At 42.5% G+C, this 22,494-nt stretch overlaps 1 protein-coding gene across 1 annotated transcript in view; it reads right to left on the bottom strand.

Moving 5' to 3' along the window:
* COL19A1 (collagen type XIX alpha 1 chain) overlaps positions 1-21,227 on the bottom strand; it is a 363,495-nt gene extending 342,268 nt beyond the window's left edge. Inside the window, exons 1-2 of the mRNA XM_079939273.1 lie at positions 21,161-21,227; positions 10,978-11,104 (exon numbers count right to left, since the gene is read on the bottom strand). Of these exons, the coding sequence (XP_079795399.1) occupies positions 10,978-11,068 (91 nt within the window). The 5' untranslated portion in view covers positions 11,069-11,104; positions 21,161-21,227. The remainder of the gene's footprint in view (positions 1-10,977; positions 11,105-21,160) is intronic.
* Positions 21,228-22,494: the final 1,267 nt, after the last annotated feature.

Here is a 22,494-nt window from a genome sequence, read left to right as displayed (position 1 = left end):
AGTGGATTAAGCAAGTATTTAGACTGGAAGACTCGGTATTGTTAAGATGTCAATTCTCAATTTTACATATAGACGTAGTGCAATAACAAATAAAATCCCAAGAGGTTCTGTGTGTGTGTGTGTGTGTGTGTGTGTGTGTGTGTGTGTGTGTGTCTTTGAAAACTGACAAGCTGATTCTCAAATTTAAGGTGAACTCCAAAAATACTAGAACAGCTAAGGCAAAACTGAAGAAGAACAAGCCTGAGAACATGTACTATTGGACACCAGGGATTTTTATAACGTGATTTTGGTGCACATATAAATAGATTAATTGGACAGAGAGTCCAAACACAGACCTGTGCACATGTGGTCTCCTTATTTACCACAAAAGGGCCACTGCAATTCGATGGGAAAAGGATGGTCTTTTCAGTCAGTGATTCTGCATCAACTGAATGTCCATGTAGAAAAACACTGGACTGTGACCCTTACCTCAAACCATGCAAAGAAATTAATTAGAGATGATCTTAGACCTAAACATGAAACGTAAAACAATAACGAACTACAGAAAAACGTAAAATCTTCCTGAACTGAGGGTAGCAAATATTTCTTGATAGGGACACAGAAAACGTGAAAGGTTGATAAACTGGACTTCATTAAAATCTTAATAATCACAAGACAACATTAAAAGAGTGAAAAGGCTAGCCACAGACTATTACAATACGTATATCCGATCAAGCATCATATCCAGAACATACAAAGAATTCTCACAAATCAACGGGGAAAAGATTGAAAACCCTATTTTGAAAATGTGCCGGGGCTTCCCTGGTGGCGCAGTGGTTGAGAGTCCGCCTGCCGATGCAGGGGACACGGGTTCGTGCCCCGGTCCGGGAAGATCCCACATGCCGCGGAGCGGCTGGGCCCGTGAGCCATGGCCGCTGAGCCTGCGCGTCCGGAGCCTGTGCTCCGCAACGGGAGAGGCCACAACAGTGAGAGGCCCGCGTACCGCAAAAAAAAAAAAAAGAAAAAGAAAGAAAATGTGCCAAAAAGCTAAGCACTTCACAAAAGAAAATATCCAAAATGCCAACCCGCATATGAAATAGTGCTTAACATCATTAGTGATCAGGGGAATGCAAAGTAAAACCACAATGATATACCACTAAATGGCTAAAAATTAAAGAACTGACAGCATCAAATACTGTTGAGGCTCTGGAGCAAAAGGAAGGCTCGTCTACGTTGCTCGTGGGGGTGAACAGTGCAACCACTTTAGAAAATTGTTTGGCAGCGTTTCCGAAAGCTAAATATTCATGAACTCTATAACCTGGAAATTCAATGACCCAAGAGAAATGAGTACAAAAATGGTGTAAGTGGCTCTTTTAGAAGAGAATATTCCTCGCAGCATAACTCATAATAATCCAAAACTGGAAACAACCCAAATGTCCATTGACAAGAGGATAAATGGACAAATTGTGGTAAATACAATAAAAAAGTATAGAAAAAAGAATGAACTACTGCTACATGCAATGACCTGGATGAATCTCAGAGATACAGTGGTAAGTGGAAAAGAATACCGTTCCCCAAAGAACACAAACTGCAGAATTCCATTTATGTGAAGCTCAAGAGATTGCATGACTGATCTATGTCAGAATACTGATTGGCTTGGCAGAGGGGTCAACTGGGATAGTTACAGGAAAGCCTTCTGGGGTCATGGAAAGTTCTATATTTGGATCTGAGTGGCAATTTCACAGATGTGTAAATACATATGCAAAAATTCATTACACTGTGCACCTAAGATCTGTGGACCCCGGTGCGTGTTATACAAAACAGCATGTCTGTGAGAAAACACTTTAAGCTCAAAATAATTTTTGCAAAACACCCAAACTGTGATCAAATTTTTACAATGACTTTGCATAACTATATGACTGTAGAAAATGAGGTTAACTTTAAATTCTTCACAACATATATAGGGAGACCCCAATAGATGATTGGCAAAGCAAATATCCAGACTGTGGAAGGAACTTCCTACTGTGACACTTTGGTAATGAGTGGAAGCTATGTTAGCTTATTGCCAAGTTGGAAACAGTATATATCTTATTTAAATTCTTCTGAGGATCTAATGAATATATGATGATGTCAAAGTAATAAACCTGTCACTTTGAAGTGAAGAAAATTGAACATTTCCAGCAATATTTATGAAAGTATTTCTTCACTAAAGTCTTTAGTTTATGAAAATCAAATACAGCTTTGTATCTCTAGAATATGTGCTCTGTTATGAAAAGCTGAACAAAACAAATGAAAACTAAATGTTAATTTAAGTGAAGTAAGTCAAAGACAAATATCATGATATCACTTTATATGTGGAATCTAAAAAATGATACAAATGAACTTATTTACAAAACAGAAATAGACTCACAGACATAGAAAACGAACTCACGGTTACCAACGGGGAAACGGGGGAAGGGATAAATTAGAAGTTTGGGATTAACATATACACACTACTATATATATAATAGGTAAACAACAGGAACCTACTATATAGCACAGGGAGCTATACTCAATATCTTTTAATAACCTATAATGGAAAAGAATCTGAAGAAGAATATATATATATATTCAATTTTAACTCAATTTTATTCGACTTCAATTTAAAGTTTAAAAAAACAACTAAACGTTAATTCTTTGGGGGAAGACTCAAGGCACAAGAAGCTGAATGCATGAGTCTCATGGTCCACTGCATAAAAATGGCAACACAGGAGAAGTGGCTATTAAAAGTTGGATATGTTAATTGCATTTTAACATAAAGTAAAGCATACTTTTTGCGTAAATGTGCGTGCTATCTTGAAGAACTACTGATAAGACCCAAATATCCAAGCATCCTGTCAGGTAGTCAGGAGAATCCCGGCAGCAGTGTCATTTCAAAGGCTCTTGGGAACCTTTCAAAAGTAATTACTAAAATTTCACCACAAAAGATGCACTATTTAGGGGCCCTTAATCAACAGACCTTTTGAAACATAAATGCAGAAGTTTTTGACAAATTCATGCTAAGATGCTGTCAGTGATTTTCAGACCCACTTTCCTCCTGACTTAGCTTGAAGGATCTGGGCAGCTTATAGGGTTGGAAGGATATTGAAAGGGGGTAAAGGAACCAGAAAAGAAGACAACTAGGTCAGATTTGGGGAAGATTTTACCTAGATTATCTACAAAAAATTACATACATTTTACAAATGTGTGTAATTACATACATTTTACCCTTCTCTCCCTCTAAAAATTAGAAACCTGATGACCTACGAACAAATCATTCAAGAGAACTTATGTGATTTTCCCCCAGATCACATAGTAACTCAATGGCAAAGCTGAAATAAAATTCGTTTCCCATAGTCCAGCTTTTTTCTCTATACTGAACATCCATCTCAAAAACATGTTCTAGGGCTTCCCTGGTGGCGCAGTGGTTGAGAGTCCGCCTGCCGATGCAGGGGACGCAGGTTCGTGCCCCGGTCCGGGAAGATCCCACATGCCGCGGAGCAGCTGGGCCCGTGAGCCATGGCCGCTGAGCCTGCGCGTCCGGAGCCTGTGCTCCGCCACGGGAGAGGCCACAACAGTGAGAGGCCCGCGTACCCCCCCCAAAAAAAATGTTCTAAACAAAATAATAGAGTACCTATGATACTCTCTTCATTCGTTAGTGGAAATATACTTTGTCCCCACTCTCAGTTTGAAACACATGCTTAAAAAAAATCACTTGTTCCCTTAATCTCTAAATCCTCGTGCTTGTTTTCACCTGCTGACTGGGCCTCCTATTATATTGTTAAGCATTCTAGTCTGGAGATTAGATCACATGTCTTTTAAAACATAATTTTCCTATCATTGTTCTGGTCTTTCTATACCCATTCATATGTAAAAGTCTTCAGTTTAATGACGGAAGTCGTGTTCAATTCCTTCTTTCTCCTCTCAAATAGCTAAAAAGCCCAGAACAGTTAAATCCATTCTTTTAACTTTCCATTTTTCCCCTGCTGATTGAATACCTAAAAGATGTGTGTATTTTGCTGGTGCTCATACAGAAAACGCACCAGTCACTCTCTGTGGCCCCAGAGGCCTCTGGCCTTAGGAGAAACCAGGAGTGAAGTCATTCCTTGTGCACCACAAAGACAAGGGGAAAAGTCAAAATTAGAGGCATCCTGAAAAATAAACGCATACATGTTCTGTTACACCTTTACAATTTGTAGAGGGTTCTTAGCATTACTTAAGCTATTAATATACCCCTTTACTGATTGCAAAGAAAGGAAATATATCATTTGTCTAGTGGGTATATACTTTATATTTTAACTTTGCTAAGTGTACATGTTTCCACACATTTGTACTTGAATGTATCATGGATAACTCCTATTACAATATTAAACTACCTGTGAATTAAAGCTTGTTGAGAGGTCTTTAGGGAAGATATGTGACTGAAAGATATAAATTCAGAAGCCTACCCGTTGGTACTCCTAGAGAGCAAGGTTTTAGCATCTCCCAAGAGGCCTCACAGGGCAGTGTCTGCTGCTCTGGTGAATTTTACCAGAGTCCGAGGTCTAGCCTTTGAGCTTGCAGGCTCAGAAATCAGCTGCTGACAACACATAAAGTACAGATGCATTTCTGAGGGGCATGTGCCCTTCTCCTCCTCACTGGACTCCAGTCTCCCTCTCTGTCTCGCTTCTCCTACATGCTGAGCACGCCCCTGCCTCGGGGCCTTGGCATGCGCTGCTTTCCAGGTGATCACGTGCTTCACTCTCTCACTACCTTCCTGTCTCTGCTTAACTGCCCCTCGATGAGGTCAGCCCTCCCTGACCACCCTGTAAATAATGAAACACCCTCTCCTCCCTTCATACCATGTAGGATTGCCAAATACAGCAAATAAAAACACAGGTGCCCAATGAAATTTGAATGTCAGATAAAGAACAAAAATATTTTTAGTATACGTACTTCTGATGCAATATTTGGAGCATACTTATACTAAAATGTTTTCATTATTTGTCCCACTTCAAACTTAACTGGGTGGCCACTATTTCATCTGGCACCCTCACCCACATGCTCATACTCTTGGAGGCCAGGTATGGTGGTAACTTAAAGAGGTGACACTGAAGATGGACAAGGGGGAAGGAACTGAGACACAAGAATGGACAGGATGAGGACTTTGCTGGTGGCGCAGTGGTTAAGAATCTGCCTGCCAATGCAGGGGACACGGGTTCGAGCCCTGGTCTGGGAAGATCCCACGTGCCACGGAGCAACTAAGCCCGTGCACCACAACTACTGAGCCTGCGCTCTACAGCCCGCGAGCCACAACTACAGAGCCCATGCGCCACAACTACTGAAGCCCGCATGCCTAGAGTCCGTGCTCCGCAACAAGAGAAGCCACCACAGTGAGAAGCCCACGCACCGCAACGAAGAGTAGCCCCCGCTCGCCGCAACTAGAGAAAGCCCTCACCCAGTAACAAAGACCCAATGCAGCCAAAAATAAATAAATTAAAAAAAATTTTCTTGTAAAAAAAAAAAGAATCAACAGGACGTGATAACAGGCTGAACGTAGGGAGGAGGGGGAGATGCCTTGCTCAGCTGGGTAACAGGTGAGTTTACTGAAATGAATGCCACTAGAGGAAGAAAAGGAATTGTGACAAGGAGTGAATTCAGCTGCGGTGGAAAAGCCATGGAGTTAGAAATGTCAAGTTCAAGGTGCCATTAGGAAATATGGGTATGGAACACAAAAGAGGGGCGGGCTGTGAGGTAAATTTGGGAGTGACTGACATACAAACCGTACTTAAAGCCACAGGGATGGATGGCATTACACAGGAGGTAAGGCCAGAAGGGAGGAAGGGCAACAGCTACCTCCTGAGAAATTGCAGTATTTCTCTCTCTTGTCCATTTCACCTGCTTTATTTTTTCTATTTCTTCATATCCTCTGGAGTCCACATAACATATTATGGAATTATTATTACCTGTAAAATCACAGTTAAATCTGCCCAGTTTCACAGGCGTTCTATTTATCACTCTTTTTTTTATTGAGGTATATTTGATATACAATATTATATGTTTCAGGTGTACAACATAGTGATTCAAAAATTTTAAAGGTTATACTCCATTTATAGTTATTATAAAATATTGGCTGTATTTCCTGTATTGTACAGTATATCCTTGTGGTTTATTTATTTTATACATAATAATTTGTATCTCTTAATCCCCTACCCCTATCCTGCCCCTCCTTCCCTCTCCCCACTGGTAACCACTAGTTTGTTCTCTACATCTGTGAGTCTGTTTCTTTTTTGTTATATTCACTAGTTCATTTTATTTTTTAGTTCCATGTATAAGTGATAACCTACAGTATTTTTCTTTCTCTGACTTATGTCACTAAGCATAACTCCCTCCAAGTCTGTCCATGTTGCTGCAAATGGCAAAATTTAGTTCTTTTTTATGGCTGAGTAATTTTCCATTGTATATATACACATCTTCTTTGTCCATTCATCTGTTGATGGACACTTAGGTTGCTTCTGTATCTTGGCTATTGTAAATAGTGCTGCTATGAACATTGGGGTGCATGTATCTTTTCAGATTAGTGTTTTTGTTTCTTTCGGGATATATATCCAGGAGTGGGATTACTGGGTCATGTAGTAGTTCTAGTTTTAGTTTTGTTTTGTTTTGTTGCAGTACGCAGGCCTCTCACTGCTGTGGCCTCTCCCGTTGCGGAGCACAGGCTCCAGACGCGCAGGCTCAGCGGCCATGGCTCATGGGCCCAGCCACTCCGCAGCATGTGGGATCTTCCCAGACCGGGGCACGAACCCGTGTCCCCTGCATCGGCAGGCAGACTCTCAACCACTGCGCCACCAGGGAAGCCCTAGTTTTAGTTTTCTGAGGAACCTCCATACGGTGCTCCACAGTGACTGCACCACCAACAGTGGTTTACATTCCCACTAACAGTGCACGAGGTTCCCTTTTCTCCACATCCTCTCCAGCATTTGTTATTGGTGGTTTTCTTGATGATGGCCACTCTGACAGGTATCACTCTTGTTTTCTAACATGCATTAGGAAAATTGTTTTCTTTACCTTTAGTGACAAAACTCATGACACAGCATTTGTCTCAAGATCAGGGTTGGGGAAGTTGAAGAGCAGTAATTTACCACAGACATAGAACTAGTTTGTTTTCTTTTCATAAATGGATCAAAATAACAGCCTTTAGGTGTTTTGCTTTTTTTTTTTTAAAGGCTGACAGACTTCCTATTGACAGAGGCCTTTCATTTAATTGTTACTAGTTGCCCTGGGGACTCCTGTACACTTCATACTTTGCTAATACATCTGATGAAGGATTACAGAGTATCCTAGGTTGGGAGAAAAACAATGGTTAACAACAAGAGGTTAGCACCTTGGACCAGAATATAACAAAAAAAATACGGAAAAGTGACAAAACGAGAAAAAAATGGGAACACAGCTATACTAACAAAGAGGTAACGAGGGGTCACAGAACCTTCACTGCTAATTTTTTATCCAAAACTGTTCCCCCAGAGGAGTATACCAGGTTAGGAGCTATAACCTTTATTTAATAATTGTGAAGCTTTCCTGCACTTTAAAAATTTAGGAGTTACAAAGTACATTTGTCAGCAGTAGGACTCTTATCTGGTACCATACTGAACATGAGGAATTCTTCAAAACACAAAATAAAACTCTCTATATAATAGCATACTTCGACCCTGAGTTTAAGAGTGCAGCGTGTGTCGATTAGTAAAAGCCAAATTTCAGAAGAATAGTTTTTCCTTATAATCAATAGAAAACTAGTTTAAAAGGGTGTATGTGTATAGTTTGGGGCCTAAGTTTATAATCAATTCCATCAAGACACTTAACCTGAAGTTTTACCATAAGTGAAAGGGATGACATTCTATTATCTCGTTATTGAGTCTGGCTTTTCTTGCTGCTCTTTCTTACCTTATTTTCTGTTTTTATTACTTTTGATGATAACTCAGTACTTTTGCCTTAGAACAGATTAAGGGAAATGCATGAGACATAGGAACCATTATGAGACACAAGCTTCTAACATAGAGAAAAGTTTTAAGAAAGTAATTAAAGCAAGTTTTGAGATGATCTCTGTGATGTATATTTATTAATACAACTCTCTTCCCCAGCCTCTTTTGACAACTAAACTGAAACGGCCACATTCGAATTGTTTATCTGCAGTGTGAAAATATGCAAACATGCCTTATGTCATATCTCAACATAATAGTAAAACTGATGAAAGAATATGGAATAGCTAATTCTGAATAGCTTCGAGATTTTAATATTAAAGGTATTATCGAACCCCTCCATATTACTCTTGAATTCCATCCCAACTGGCCCAACATTGCAAGCAATCATTAGGCACACCATTGAGTTAAGTAAAGCAATTAAAAGACTCGATTTATCCTTCGTGTATTTAAGTTTAACAGCAGATTGTTGACAACTTCACAGACTCCAGAGCTGAAACCCTAGCCTCTCCCTCAGATTTGTTATATTTTATTTTTAGGCTGTAATCACTTCCCTCCGGTAAATGGTTAGTGACCACAGGCACAGGTCTGCACATGAGGAAACTAAAAAGGAAACTTGTGCTATGAATCAGACACACAAGACATGAGAATAGCCCCTGCCAGGCCCGAAATGTTATACTCTTCAATAATACTTATGACAGGGCTGTGCTGACATTTTCAATGAAAGCAAACGATACTTGCAGTTAAGCAATTTCCATGGCACGTTTAGTGTGGGCTGTTTCACAAGCATCTCCTACCAAATGCCCCGATAAAAAACAACCCTTCATTTTTTTTTTTTAGGAATTTCCCTTAGTGCTTCAGGTTACGTGAATCTTACTAGAGTTCCAATTAATTTGGAATTCACACTCTTAGGAAAATCTTTCAGAAAGATTAATTTGGTAGGGTAAATTGGGCTAGAATATATGCATTTCAGTCTTCCTGCATACAATATAACCTGATTAAAGAATTGACATAGCCAAGCTACAAGAGCAAAACATTCAGGGGAATCCCAAGATGGAGAAGTTTCAGTTACGCAAGATGATCAGTACTGTACGCAAGATCTATAGCGAACAGTACTGTATTATACACATAGAAATTTGTTACCAGAGAGGAGCTCATGCTAAGTGCTCTTACCCCTCCCAAGAACGTTATTAAAGTCTAAATAAATAAACAAATGCAACCTGGTAGTGTAAGGTGCAAGACAACCAGCTAAGAAAAAATAATAACGATAAAAAGAAATAGTTAATCATCCCAAAGGTGAGTGTTCCTCTGTTTTCCGCAAACATAGGCATTAGATTCACGTGGGGAGCTGGTTAAAGATGTAAATTACTGAATCCCACCCCATGCTGTCCCGCATCATAGGAATCTTTGGGAGTGGGACTCCAGAATCAGTACCCCAGATGATTCTTGCTCACACTGAAATTGGAAAACCATTTATGTAGATCCTTCAAATCAATGTCATCAGGAACATTTATTTATTACACACTAGCATGTGCCTAGAAACTGATTCATTCTCCTTTCAAACCAGAAAAGTCCTATCCCCTCTGATTAAGTAGCAAATTGCATTTCCTGCTACGTCTCTTAAAAGGAAGAGATGTAAAAAAGATTCAGAAGAGGGACTTCCCTGCTGGTCCAGTGGGTAAGACTCTGTGCTCCCCATACAGGGGGCATGGGGCTCGATTCCTGGTCAGGGAACTAGATCCCTCATGCATGCTGCAACTAAGAAGTCTGCGCGCCACAACTAAGAGCCTGCATGCTGCAACTAAGAACTGGCGTAGCCCAAATAAATAAATGTATATTTTTTTTAATTCAGAAGAGTAGCAACATTATCAGAATAAACTCCCTGCCCTAGGGACTTCTTTTTGCCATGAGTCACGCCCGACTTTTCTGAAAAAAGATTTTCCCCCAAAAAAGTATGATAGCCACAGGATGTCATTTGTACAGTGTTAGAATATTCAAACTTTCATGTAGATTATTTTATGAAATGTAACTCCTGCCAAATTAGTAAAAAAATCATAAAGACTTACAAAACACTGTGACTCAGATATGTTTTGATTTTATGAGTGCTTCAAACTCAAAAGTCTTTACTAGGGTATGTTTATACCTGTTTAGCAAAAATTCTGAAAGAAACATTCAAAAGAATAAGCACAATAAGACTCATAGTCTCAGGACACGTTATCATATGTGACCAGGGTCAGAATATATCATATGTGATCCTTTGCATAGAAGGTGAGTTGAAGTTTCTCTTTGCTCAGCAAATGGCTTTTCAATGTGTCTAGTTCAACTTTGGAATGCGAAGTACATTGAGGTCAGTAACTTAACGCATACTCAGTCTTCAAGAAGAGCCTTCCAAATTAGCCACCGGATCATTTTTAAAAATCAGAAGTGGAAGTGAATGTTTCAAATTGCCTTCAAGTCCTTTGGAAATATGTATGAGGTTGATAACTGAACAGTTGCAAATAAATATTATCTATTTAGTTCAAAAAGTGCTCTCACGACTGTTAATCTTTCCTTTGCCTCATCTGAGATACTACAAAATTGATATATAATCAAACTACATCTCCTTTTCTATTTCTTATTCTGTTTTTCACTTTTCTGTAATTAACATTAGCTATGTCCTTGGTTAATCCTAACTGAGGATGGGTTTCTATACTTACAATTTGAATAACTTGAAAAACTTCATTAAAAGGGGAAAAGGAAAAATAGACACACACAGAGATGTACGTACATATTTATATTTGTAATTATCAGTGAGAGAAAGAAAAGGCTATTTAGACTAATATAATATGCATATAAAAATGTAATTTTAGACATTCTCAATGTGCAATGTGAAGGTCAATGGGGAAAACAATAAATTATTATCTATTTTGTGCTAGTAGATTGAATCTATGGCCTCTTCAACCCTAATAAGATTTATTTTAATATTTTTTTTAAAATAAAGACTATAAATAACATTTGGAGACCGGACAAGAGGTGGCCTGGATACCTGGCTTGTCCCTGCTCACCACGGAAGCGGAAGCAGGAAGCAGGAGCATCGCTGCCCAGAACCAAAGCTTCCAAGAGCCAGCGGGTCTCATGGCGCCTCAAAACCATGGGATCCAGTGGCCACAGACCTGCAACAGAACAGAATATCTGAATTGAGCTTATTGCATACAGTTCCCTTCATCATTATCTCCAGAAAATCCTCGTCACCAAAGAGAACACAATAGAATTTTACAATATATATAATTATAGAATTGGATATCTGCATATACATGTAATTAGACATTATATATTAATATATACCTTATTATGCATGAAAGCCTCTGAAAGTATTTTCAGATTAGTTCCTAATTAGTTATCAATGTCTATACAGCCTCATATAACTTAAATTTCTCTTCTAAATTTTTTTAAAGCCACGCTACTTACGATGATTTGTATATATCTTTATTTTTAATCCTGGTAAAATACGCATAACAAAGTTTACCATCTTAACCATTTTTAAGTGTACAGTTCAGTGGCATTCAGTATCTTCATGCTGTATAATCACCACCACCACCTGTCACTTTTCATCCTGCAAAACTGAAACTCTGTATCTATTAAACAGTAACTCCCCATTTCTCCCACCCCAGCCCCTGGCAACAACCATTGTTTTCTGTCTCTACAAATCTGACTGCTCTAGGTCACATGCACGTGGAATCACACTGTATTTATCCTCTTGTGACTTTATTCACCAGGCATATCGTCCTCGAGGTTCAGCCATATTGTAGCATGTGTCAGTATTTTCTTGTTTTTTTTTTTTTTTTTTTTTTTGCGGTACGCGGGCCTCTCACTGTTGTGGCCTCTCCCGTTAGGGAGCACAGGCTCCTGACGCGCAGGCTCAGCAGCCATGGCTCACGGGCCCAGCCGCTCCGCGGCACGTGGGATCCTCCCGGACCAGGGCACGAACCCGTGTCCTCTGCATCGGCAGGTGGACTCTCAACCACTGCGCCACCAGGGAAGCCCTATGCCTTATTTCTTTTGAACTCTCTCATCCAGCTATGGTCATAATCCTCATCTGACTTTGGAAACTTACCCTAGCTATTATTTCAAGGCCGTTGGTAACTGTTAAAGTAATTAATTCTGTTTCAATTAAGTGAACTCACAAATACGGATCTAACTTTCAGAGAGATTCTTGATTGTTTGCATTTTTAACCAAACTGATTTTTATGAGTTGATAAGTTAGCAGTATAGCACAGTGGTTAAAGCTTCATGCCTAGGTTCCACCACTCATGAATGAGTTACATGATTTCTCCAAGACTTCATTTATTCATCTGAAAACTGGGAATAATACTAGCAATAAATTGTTTAATACCTGGAGAGAGTATAGCACAGGGCATTGAATACAGTAAGTGTTCAAAAAAGTATCTGCTGTTATAATTGTTTGCTCCACATATTCATAAAAAATAATTAGTAAAAATGTAGTTATGTTTATCTATTCATCCTGAGGTTGATAGTGATGTTTGAACAATGGAGAAATGCCAAAGCATCCTAAAAATTTATGTTCATTGAAGCTTTGGTCCCTGTTTCGGCAACAAAGAACCAGACAGCTATATAGCCGTAAGCATATGAATTCACACTTGAGATTTCCCAACTATTTCTTTGAGTCACTTAGAGGATAAAAGTACTTAACTTCAAAATGTTTGAAGAATTGATGTTATGGTTAGTTGACTAAATGTTCTAGTTACAAAAGAATTGCCATTCCACCACTCTACTGAAATGTCTCCAGCCAAGTTCAGCAAAACTTGAAAGAAGGATCCTTTTCTCTTTGCATCTAATTCAACTCTCCGTGGCATTTCCAGCAGCTGATCACGCCCTCCTTCTTGAAACCCTCGCTCTCACTGGCCCCCCTGCCCTCACACTCTCTGGTATTTCCTTCTAATTCCGCTTCTTAGATCTTCTTTCTACCTGATTTCTTAATGGTGGGATCTATGGGTCCTCCTCTCCTCTCTCTTTATAATGTCTCTTAGGTAATCTTACCAATCCTCTCGGCTTTAAGCAGTATCTGTCAGATGATGGGTCTAAAATTTACCTCTCCAGTCTAATCCTGTTCTCCTAACTTTAGACTTTGCGTCCAGCGGCCTACTCGCTATTCCCTCTCAGACATCACGGAGACATCTGTAACCATATACAAATCGAATGCTTGGTTCTTAACCACACCTTGCACCTTCGCGTTCTTCCCAGTCTCCATGATTAGCCCCCATCAAAGCGCTCCAGCTAGACACCCAAGCATCGCATGGATTCTTCCACCTTCTGTACCCCCATCTCACACATCCCCATCAACAAGTCGCATCTCAAACCCACTAACCATTGCTCTCCTCTCCTCTGCCACTGGCCTAGCTCAGGTTGCCCTGGTGTCGACTCCTCCACAGCTTCCTAACTGATTCCCTATCCACGATGGGCTCCTGACCGAGTTCACTCTCTACGTAGCACTAGACAGCTTTCCTTAAAGTCAAGGTTGGATCACGTCACCCCCTATTTCTAACCCTTCAATGGTTTCCCACTGAACTTCGAATATAATCCAAAAGGCTTTCTATGGTCCAGAAGCCCTGAGTAAACTGGCTCCTACCCGCCCTCCTGCTGATGTCCTGTTCCTCAAATTCCCTCCCTCTTTCCAGCCTCAGGGCTTTTGCACATGCTGTTTCCTCATCCAGGAACATGCTGGGTCCTGTTCATCCTGCATCCTTCCATGTAAATGTTACTATGTGGAAGAGCCCTTCCCTGACCAGTAGACGCCCTGGCCCCTCTCTTCTCTAGCTCAGACTTTTCTGTCTGTACACATGTTTATGGCCCTCACTCAACTCTAAGCTCCTGAGGGCAGGGACTGTGTGTCTTGTCCATCACTGTATCCTGGTGCCTGGCATGGTACCTGGAAAAGCAGGACTCAGTAAATATTCTTTGAATTGCAAGGGAGGAAACTGCCAATTTGTAAATCTTGAGACACAGTGAAGTGTACTTACGTTTGAATCTGTAGTGACAATAGTTTAATCATTCAGAATTCTTAAGGCATTTCAGAATCTTATAATATTTTAAGGGTCATTGTAATGTACATCCTTTCTTTTTGTATGTTTTGAAAACGTGTTTGCTATTGGAAGTTTCCATTGTTTCAATCCTGATTAGACATGTACGCAGCTATGAGCATCTGAAAAAACTTTTTACACGGTCTCAAAAGGAAGCCTTGTTTGTGTTTAAAAAAGAAAGACACCTTTCCCAGATATTTTCCCTCTGCTGCAGGCAATTTCAGGGTTGACCCCAACAAAAGCGTCAAGGGCAAAACTTCCCTTGAGGTCTTCCTGGACCTCTCTCCCAGATCCTTCCCACAATCCCCAGATACTACCTGCTGTCCTCAGGCTGCTTCTAGCTGTTCTCCACCCACCTCTGGTGCCCTCCCTGGATTTCTCAATTCTGGGCTTTTTCCACCATCCAAAAATCTCCTTCCTCATTGAAACTTGCCTGTTTTCTCTCCTGTCCCCTCAGATCCTAGCTCATGACTATCAAGATAGTTTTACAAATGAATCTGAGCCAATGTTATCACAGTGCAATGTGTTGTTCTTTCCAGGTAGGATTTAAACTTTAACCTTCAGTACTTTACCGACTGAGTGACTGATGGAGAACCTCAGGGTAATATATGTAGTTGCTGAGGTTTCTTCGGGCCCCCAAATCACCTTTTTCCAGACTTATACAAAGATGGCTCTTGATGCATTTTAAGAAGGATACGGAGATTACCGGCAACATACTTGGTCTCCTTTTCTGAAGCAGAATTTCTTTTATATATGGTATTTTATTTAATATTCATAATAAGTTGAGAGGCAGGCATGCCTGCTCCTAACATGAGCAGGGTACAGGGCAAGAGCTCTGCATTCCATATGTCTAAATATTTAAAAGTTAAAAATGAAGCTAATAAAACTGATAAGAAGTATATATTTTCTCCTTTCACCTTGACAAACTTTCACAAAGACCTAAAAGCCAAGATCACGTTCAAAATTGAACAGAGAAGGCTGCAGGGGATGCAGTGGCCTCTGGACTAGACAAAGCTCCTCCCGTACTGTTTCCCATTCCTGGTTCCATCTGCACCGTGAGGGGCCTCACTCACACATGTGGGAACATGCCCGTAAGCCCAAGCTTTGTCCACAGCACCTGCAAACTTCTCTCCTTGACCACCCCTTGGGGTTAGGATCGTTCACACCAGTGCCTTGGTCTGTCCCTGGGAAGATGGACCCAAGGAAGAGGTGTCCAGATCCTGCAAGATGACTAAAGGTCATTTGGTCAGGGAATGTCAGGATCTTGGATTCCCACAGCCTAGTTTAGAAGCTCTGGCTTTGGGTGGGCCGGTCCCCTTACCTCTGTGGACTCTTACCACTGAGAGCAGGTGCACAGACAGAGCAAGACCTTCTAAAATGTAGAGCCCAGAGCAGGGACCTTCTTGCCTGGTACAGACATGAAACATTAAAGCTCATAGAGAGGATCCCAGAGCCTGGGGTTCCGGTTTAGGTCTGCTTGACTAAAAATCCTCTGCTGTTACCCCATGATGTTTACTACCAGGGTGTGGGACAGACCTATCACATCCCTGTAAGCTTCCTTTTCAAATTTCAGCTAATCTCCGTCAAGATTCGAGCCAGACCCTCCACAGTGCCTTCCCAGTATGAAAGTCACTGTCGTGAGTATGCCCAGCACTGGCCGTCTTGAGCAGACAACACTCCTGGAGACCAGGAACCCTCTAAGGTCATCCAGACAGCCCTGCCTGCAGCTGGCTTCTCATTGTCTGAACAGCAAAGAGAAGTCGGCTGCCTGAAGGCTGGCCTCTGGCCTCTACCAAAACCCATTATTCTCACCATCCTTTGCCAACCAGAATATCTGTGGAGACTGGTTGGGCTTAGGGAATTTTAAAGAGCCACTGTCCTTTAAACTTCTTTAATCCAGTTCTTGAAATCTTAGATGGCAACTATAAAAACTGAGAATATTTGAATTAGGACATAGATTTTTTTAATTTTCTTATTAATGTGTATTTGTGTACAGAGACCACAAAGAGGACAGAAAGAAATATTGGGAAATCTTAATCTTTCATCCCATCGACAGGATGTGGTCCTACTACGTACACTGTGGACACCAAAGCAGTGAGCCAAACAGTCCCTGGGTCACTCTGGTCAGGGAGATGGCAAACAAACAGACACATACGTCATCTTTTAGAGACAGACACTAGGAAGCAAAGGAACGCAGAATCAGTAGACAGAATGATGGAATGGGGGCTGCCTAGATAAGATGGTCGGGGGCCATCTCAAAGGAAACCAAGCCCAATCTGCCTACAGAACATGAATAATTTGATTCTATGCCATCAAACAGTTAATAATGCTCATTCTGCATCTCTGAAATTTGAATTTGGTCTTCGGTAAAGGGGCAGAGCATTAGATCTAATACCAACTAGAAAATAACATGCAAAAGATAAGTGAAAGGAGAAAATAGAAAGGCAACATTGATTCGCTTTACGTAAGCTGTTAAATGAGCAACGCATGTGGACTTTAAAAAATAGGCTTGAGTTGTTAAACGGCTGAAAGAACCCAAGTTTTCGGAACATTTATTATAAAAAGAAATGCCATGTGAGTGGGTAGAGGGTTGATTTTTAAATCAAACTTCCTTGACTACCCTCCAATGCGCCTGTACATAACTCCACCAAGGAAATCTGGCCATACTGTTATGAAGTGACACATCTTGTAAATAAGCAAAAGCAACAGGTGTTACACATCTGTTCTTTTACCAATCTTTAGAATCTATCTTTAGTGAAGCTATAGTGGAGTCTATAAACTATTGTAAAAGACTGGCTGGAAAGTCACGCCTATGCAGTTAAAAATCCAAGCCCAGAACAGGAAAAAAAGTATCCTCAAGAGCTCAGGACTCCATCCAGCATTATTTCATCATTTTGCTATTGACCGTAGTCATGAAATTGAAGTTATTCCGCGAGGTCTTTTGCAGCTTCGGCAATGTTTCTGCCCTTGTTATATTCTACAGAAACCTCCTGATTTTTATCTTTTAATTACAGGCATCATCTTGAACTTAGGAATCCAGGCTAGAAATTTCAAAATCATCTTGAATTCATTCTTCATCCCCCATATAAAATCTCTTTCAAAATCTGTCAAATCTACTTTTGAAATGGTTTTTGAATCCATACCAACCATCCTCACAAAAGCTGCCTTACTTCACTTCCCTACAATTTTGAATCTGGAAAAGTGCGACTGACTCCAATAATCTCCTCTCCCCCAGGACTGTTCCCTGGAGTTCCATCTCCCTACTGCCCAGGAATTCTGTTTCTAAAGCAAAGACCCGGCGTTCGTGTTCTGCCTTCTCAAAGCCTCCTGGTGCCTTCCATGCCCACTCCTTAGGGCAGCAGGCACTCAAGGCTGTGTTACATCAGGGCCTCCACTCATCTGACCAGGCTCATGTCCAAACAAACTCTACTCCATCAAACTATTCCCAAGCCCCAAAATGTGCCAGGCTTCTGCACATGCTGGAATGTTCTTCCAACTCTCTTCGTCTAATCTGCCCTCCACGTGTAGCTCACATGCTGTGTCCTCTGTGACGTCTGCAAGCCCCATCTCAGAATCCATTACTCACTGCCTTGTGATCCACCAGCGCTCAGGATCCAGCCCTGCTTCAGCTTGGTCTACCCTGCATCGTAGTAACTTGTGCGCGTTCTGTGTCCTCTCTATACTGAATATCTTGGCGAAAACAGGTTGTATCTGATATTTGCATTTTGTTTCAACTTGGCATTTAATAGATCCTCATTTGATCAACGTGTAGGATGAATACAGTCTAAGGCAATCCTATGTGGACTAAAATTAAGCAAATGAAAGGTTGAAGCCAAGTAACGTATTCAGATAGGGACTTAACAATTACAAAAAATATGGATGAAGTGAAGAGTTATAGAGAAATAGAGGAAAAACTACTAAAAGAAGGCTCAGGGAACATAATTTCAGTTATTTAGTGAGACCAAAAAAATACTATTGAACTTTTCTTCTTTTACCGAAAACATACTTCCTGGTTCTTAATGGATATAGTTCTCTAAAACTGATCAACACTATCACATTTCCTCAAAGTTCTGTTATTTCTCCTGTCACTTCAAAACTAGTGTCGACTTCCCAGGGGGTCACCAGGCTTAGGTTCCCCTTGAGCAGGTTTAACCAACTCTCTCCACCCTCAACAACCCGTTTCTTTTATTGACTCACTTCTCTAAAAGACAGCTGTCACCATCAACTTTCTTTCTGGATGCTATTCTCAGTTTCAACCACCATGACCGACCTATATTTTGTCAGATTTTAATTCTCTAGCTCGGCCTCCACAGGTATTTCTATATCAATGACCCAATGCTGCTTCAAATTTTAAATAAATATTGTATCTTTTTGCCTGATCTATCAACTTTTCCTGATGTTCCCATTTGGAAGCCTCTCCTAATATTCTGATCGAATAACCTTGCAATCTCAGGATTATCTTTGCTTTCTCTCCGAGAGGGATAAGAGGCGCGTTGGGCCTCACAACCTCTGCATGGATAAGAGAGACCTATCGTTCCACTCTTTTTTTTTTGATACCATGCTTGCATTTCGCATCTTTCTATCATTTCCAAATTCGACGTGCAACTTCCTCACCTGATTATCTCGCTCGTGGCCTGCAGAATCACACCCTATCGAGCCCCTGGCCCTTCAGCTCTCCTCTCCAATCTTTCCTGGGCAGGTGCTATCTGATCTCCTCATCTCTGGTTTCACCCCAGCTTAGATTCTCCAACTTACCAGGCACATGACGGCTCACGCCCACCTCTAAGCCTCCACACGTGCCTTTCCTTCTGGCTGGAAGGTCCTCTCTCCTGCTGTGTTCTGCTAAGCCTCCTTATTCTCTGCCTCTTTAAGATATACTCCTCAACGTGGCCCACCTCAAATATTTTTTCCAGCATCCTCTCCAGGTTATATATTGCATCTCTCTAGCTCTGCTAGTTCATATTCCTGCTAATTTTTCATTCTTCACTTGAATTTGTATTAATGCTGCCAACTGGCCAGACAACCATGGTCTCTATCTGCATATCTTCTCCTGCCTTTAAACCATCCATTCTGTGTACCCACTGGGCATTGCTGTCTGCTGGGGAAAAAAATGAACCAAAATTGCAGCAGGAGAGATTAAACTGAAGGACCAGAAAGTAGATGGGAACTTTCTATTTCTGGACAATACCACGGGTTTCCATCTGTTTTAGGTGGTTTCCTTGGATGATGATGATTCAGGCACAGAGATCACGTCCCAACTGTGAGAATGAATAATCGCTCTTGGTTTCCTGTCATCTTTTTGCTCTTTCTCTGACCTTTTTTTTTTATCAGGTTCAGGCTCTCTCCCCTACTCTATCGCCCACCTTCTCCCTCCTTTCTCAGCAAACCCCACTTAGATTCCTGACCAGTTCTAGAGATCAGGCTGGACAGCACATTATAGAAGCACCTGCCTGTAACTTTCTCCATTTTCTAACACCCGGGGAGAGAATGAACTTTCCACCCTGGGCATCACCATCCTCTTTTCCATCCTGAAGAGCTATTCCTCAGGAAGGGGTTTTAGGGACGTGTTGCACCATCTGAAGACCTAAACATCTCTTCTCTTCTGCAGGCACACGTCAAAGATCTCTACTTAGGGTCCCACCGTTTTTTCCCCATGGACCAGAAGGAGATGCTGAAAGACTGTCACTCAGTTGAAGCGGTTTATTAAATCCCTTAAAGAATGACAGTGGCACTTGTTTTGGGGCAGAAGAAGCACCATTGCTCTCTCCCTCTCTTTTTTTTTTGTCGGGATGGGTGGGAAGGGGGCTGTTGGAGAGGTTTTATCTCCTCCGCTCCATTATCAGGCAGATACAAAACCCTTTTGCGCGTCCGGACCATCCTCCCATCTGGTTTCTCCTCGGCCCCCTCCTCCAGGCAGAAGATGGAACCAAGTAGTCTTGGAACGGGGCGGGGGGTGGGGGGGGAGGCAGCTCAGTGGTTTCCTTTAAGCTCCCATTTCCCAGCCTCCAGCAGTGGCTCCGGTCACCAGTTCCTGGATGGTTCGATTAAAACGATGCATTTGCGGGAATCTGGGTCCTCCTCTTTTTACCCCCAGCCTGCTGTCCCCTGAGGCTGGCTGACCCTGCGATCTGGAACTCTGCTTCTCCCCACCCTCTGCCAATCCGCATCTCTGCGCCTCTGAGGCTGCTGCAGCCCTGCCGGTCCACCGGCTCGTCTGCCCACCGACTCGCCTCGCTTTTCTCCCCCTCCTTCCGTAACCGACTTGAGGCAGCTTTCGCGGCTACGCCGCGCGCCCCGGAGGAGCTGGAGAGCCCGCGGCCGCGGCAAGCTTGATTCCGGGCCAACAAACTTCTCCGGGACCCTGCAGTGCCCGCCTCCTCCCCGCGGCCGCGGCGGATCTGGCGGCGGCAGGGGACGGCGGGGACCCCGGAGCTCGGCCCGGCCTCGCGGCGCCGGCTGCGGGGCAATCAGGGCGCAGGGCCGGGCGCGCCGGGATGAGCCGGGCCGGGGAGGCCGAGTCCCGGGATCCCCGCCCGCGCCGCACCCCGGGAGCCGCGCTCGGAGAAGCAGCCTCGGGTCAGAACGGTAGGGGAGGAGGCGCCGCAACCCCGCGTCTCCCAATTTATGTCCCGTAACTGTCTCCTCGCTTCTAGACAGAAACCAAAAAATAAGCTCTAACGGCTTGAATTTCTATTGAGTGGGTTTGTTTTGCGCATTCCACCCCAGGGATCCTTGTTTCCTCTGTGTTCGGTGCCTGTTCTCACCGCATCAGCAGGGGTCCTGGTTCCGCTCTACAAACACACAGAGCCGGCAGAACCACCTAGAACTAAAGTATACAGCCCGCAGCCTGCATTATGGGAACACAGGAACACGACCTACGGTCTACGCAGCGTGCTCCAGTGGCCAGATCGTGCCAAACGTTGCGGGTCCCAGGGTTAAGCTACCTATGGGAATGTGCAATTGCAGGTGTACGTTATTTATCCACCCAAACCCACCTACGAGGGTAGCGCCGTTTTCAGATTTTCTGGAAAAGCGGATGCACGCGAAGGAGCCCGAACGCGAGCGGCGACCCGGAGCCGCGTGCGTGCGAGGGAGCGGGCGACGGGCAGGGTCGCGGCGCCGCGCACTTACCTTGACCGCGCGCGGGGCCCTCGGAGGCGCAGCGGAGACCGCGCGCGGCTGCAGCACCGCGAGCACTGAGCGCCCTGCGAGTGGGGACGGGGGACGCCTCGCTGCCCTTATTAGTCTCTCCCCGTGTGACCCTCCCACTCGGCGAGGACCGAGGACTCCGCCAACTCAGGCCCAGGTTTTCCTGCATTACAGCCACGTCGCCCTACAGCCGGGAGTTATGCCTTTCGGGTTGCTGTTTTATTCGCTGGTTCCCATATAGAAGGACGGGTGGATGCAAAGACTTCAGAGTTTCTCACTCCTGATTGCGAAGTGTCATCAAAGTATTGCATGCGGCGAGCACGCACAGGTAGATAATTGGCTTTTTAACAGTTGAGCTAAAGAAGGACATCGTTTACGTTTCAGTTTGTGCTTTTCCGTCAGTTTAGATGAATTTGGTCAGCAGAGCCCGCCAGCCTTCTAATCAGGCTCCTGTGTACAGGCTTGCGTGACACGGTTTTGTCTCAGAGTCCACAAAACTATTTTGTGGTTTTAAATATTATATCTTTCTATGGATTGGTACTGCAGATCCTGGGTTTTGAACGCTTTGGGATCCCTTCGAACCTGTGAAGGTGACATTTTTCTGCAGATCAGTGTGTGGGGACGTGTGTGTAGAGACAGTATATATAGACGGTATGTATGTACACTTGTAGGTATATATACATATTGTATAGACATATATACATATTTATATATATATATATATGTTTGAAAGAAAAGTAGAACCATTATAGAATTCGGAAAAGTAAGTCAGGCATTAGAAAACAGGTAACTTGGTTTAATGTTCAGTATTGCCACAATTGGCGAAATAGGATAAATTATACTATTGATCCATACTGGTGAAAATCATTAAGCTTAAAAGTTATCTTAAACCATAGCAATAGGCTTCACAAATGTCTGCGCTCACAGATCAGGAAATAAAATCAGGCTGGCAAAAAATTTTAAGTGTTAAAAAAAATTGTTAGCAGACAGCTCATTTCCACCTCATTGAAGTGAAACTGTGAAAGAGTCGACTGGTAGTTTTTAAACCTGTCTTTCATCCTGATCAAAATCCCTGTAGTTTTAGAGTCTTGCATCCATAGTGATGCAAACCGTGTTTACATGTCAGGACTTAAAACCTCCTGATGTGTTTTCTTCTCCTGTGATTTTCATCACTGGTTTTTGGTTGACTGTGGAAAGAGGCCAAGGAGGGAGGATGTTACATGAGTCACGCTGCCCAGATGGCCATCCGAAAAACAGGGTTCCCATACCTGCATCAGACTGTGGTGACCTTTCTCTAATTTTCTAAATAGTATTAC

The sequence above is a fragment of the Stenella coeruleoalba genome (assembly GCF_951394435.1).
Source record: "Stenella coeruleoalba genome assembly, chromosome: 12".
NCBI lineage: Eukaryota > Metazoa > Chordata > Mammalia > Artiodactyla > Delphinidae > Stenella > Stenella coeruleoalba.
Note: the sequence above shows the minus strand (reverse complement) of the source record. Positions and strands in the feature narration are given on the sequence as shown.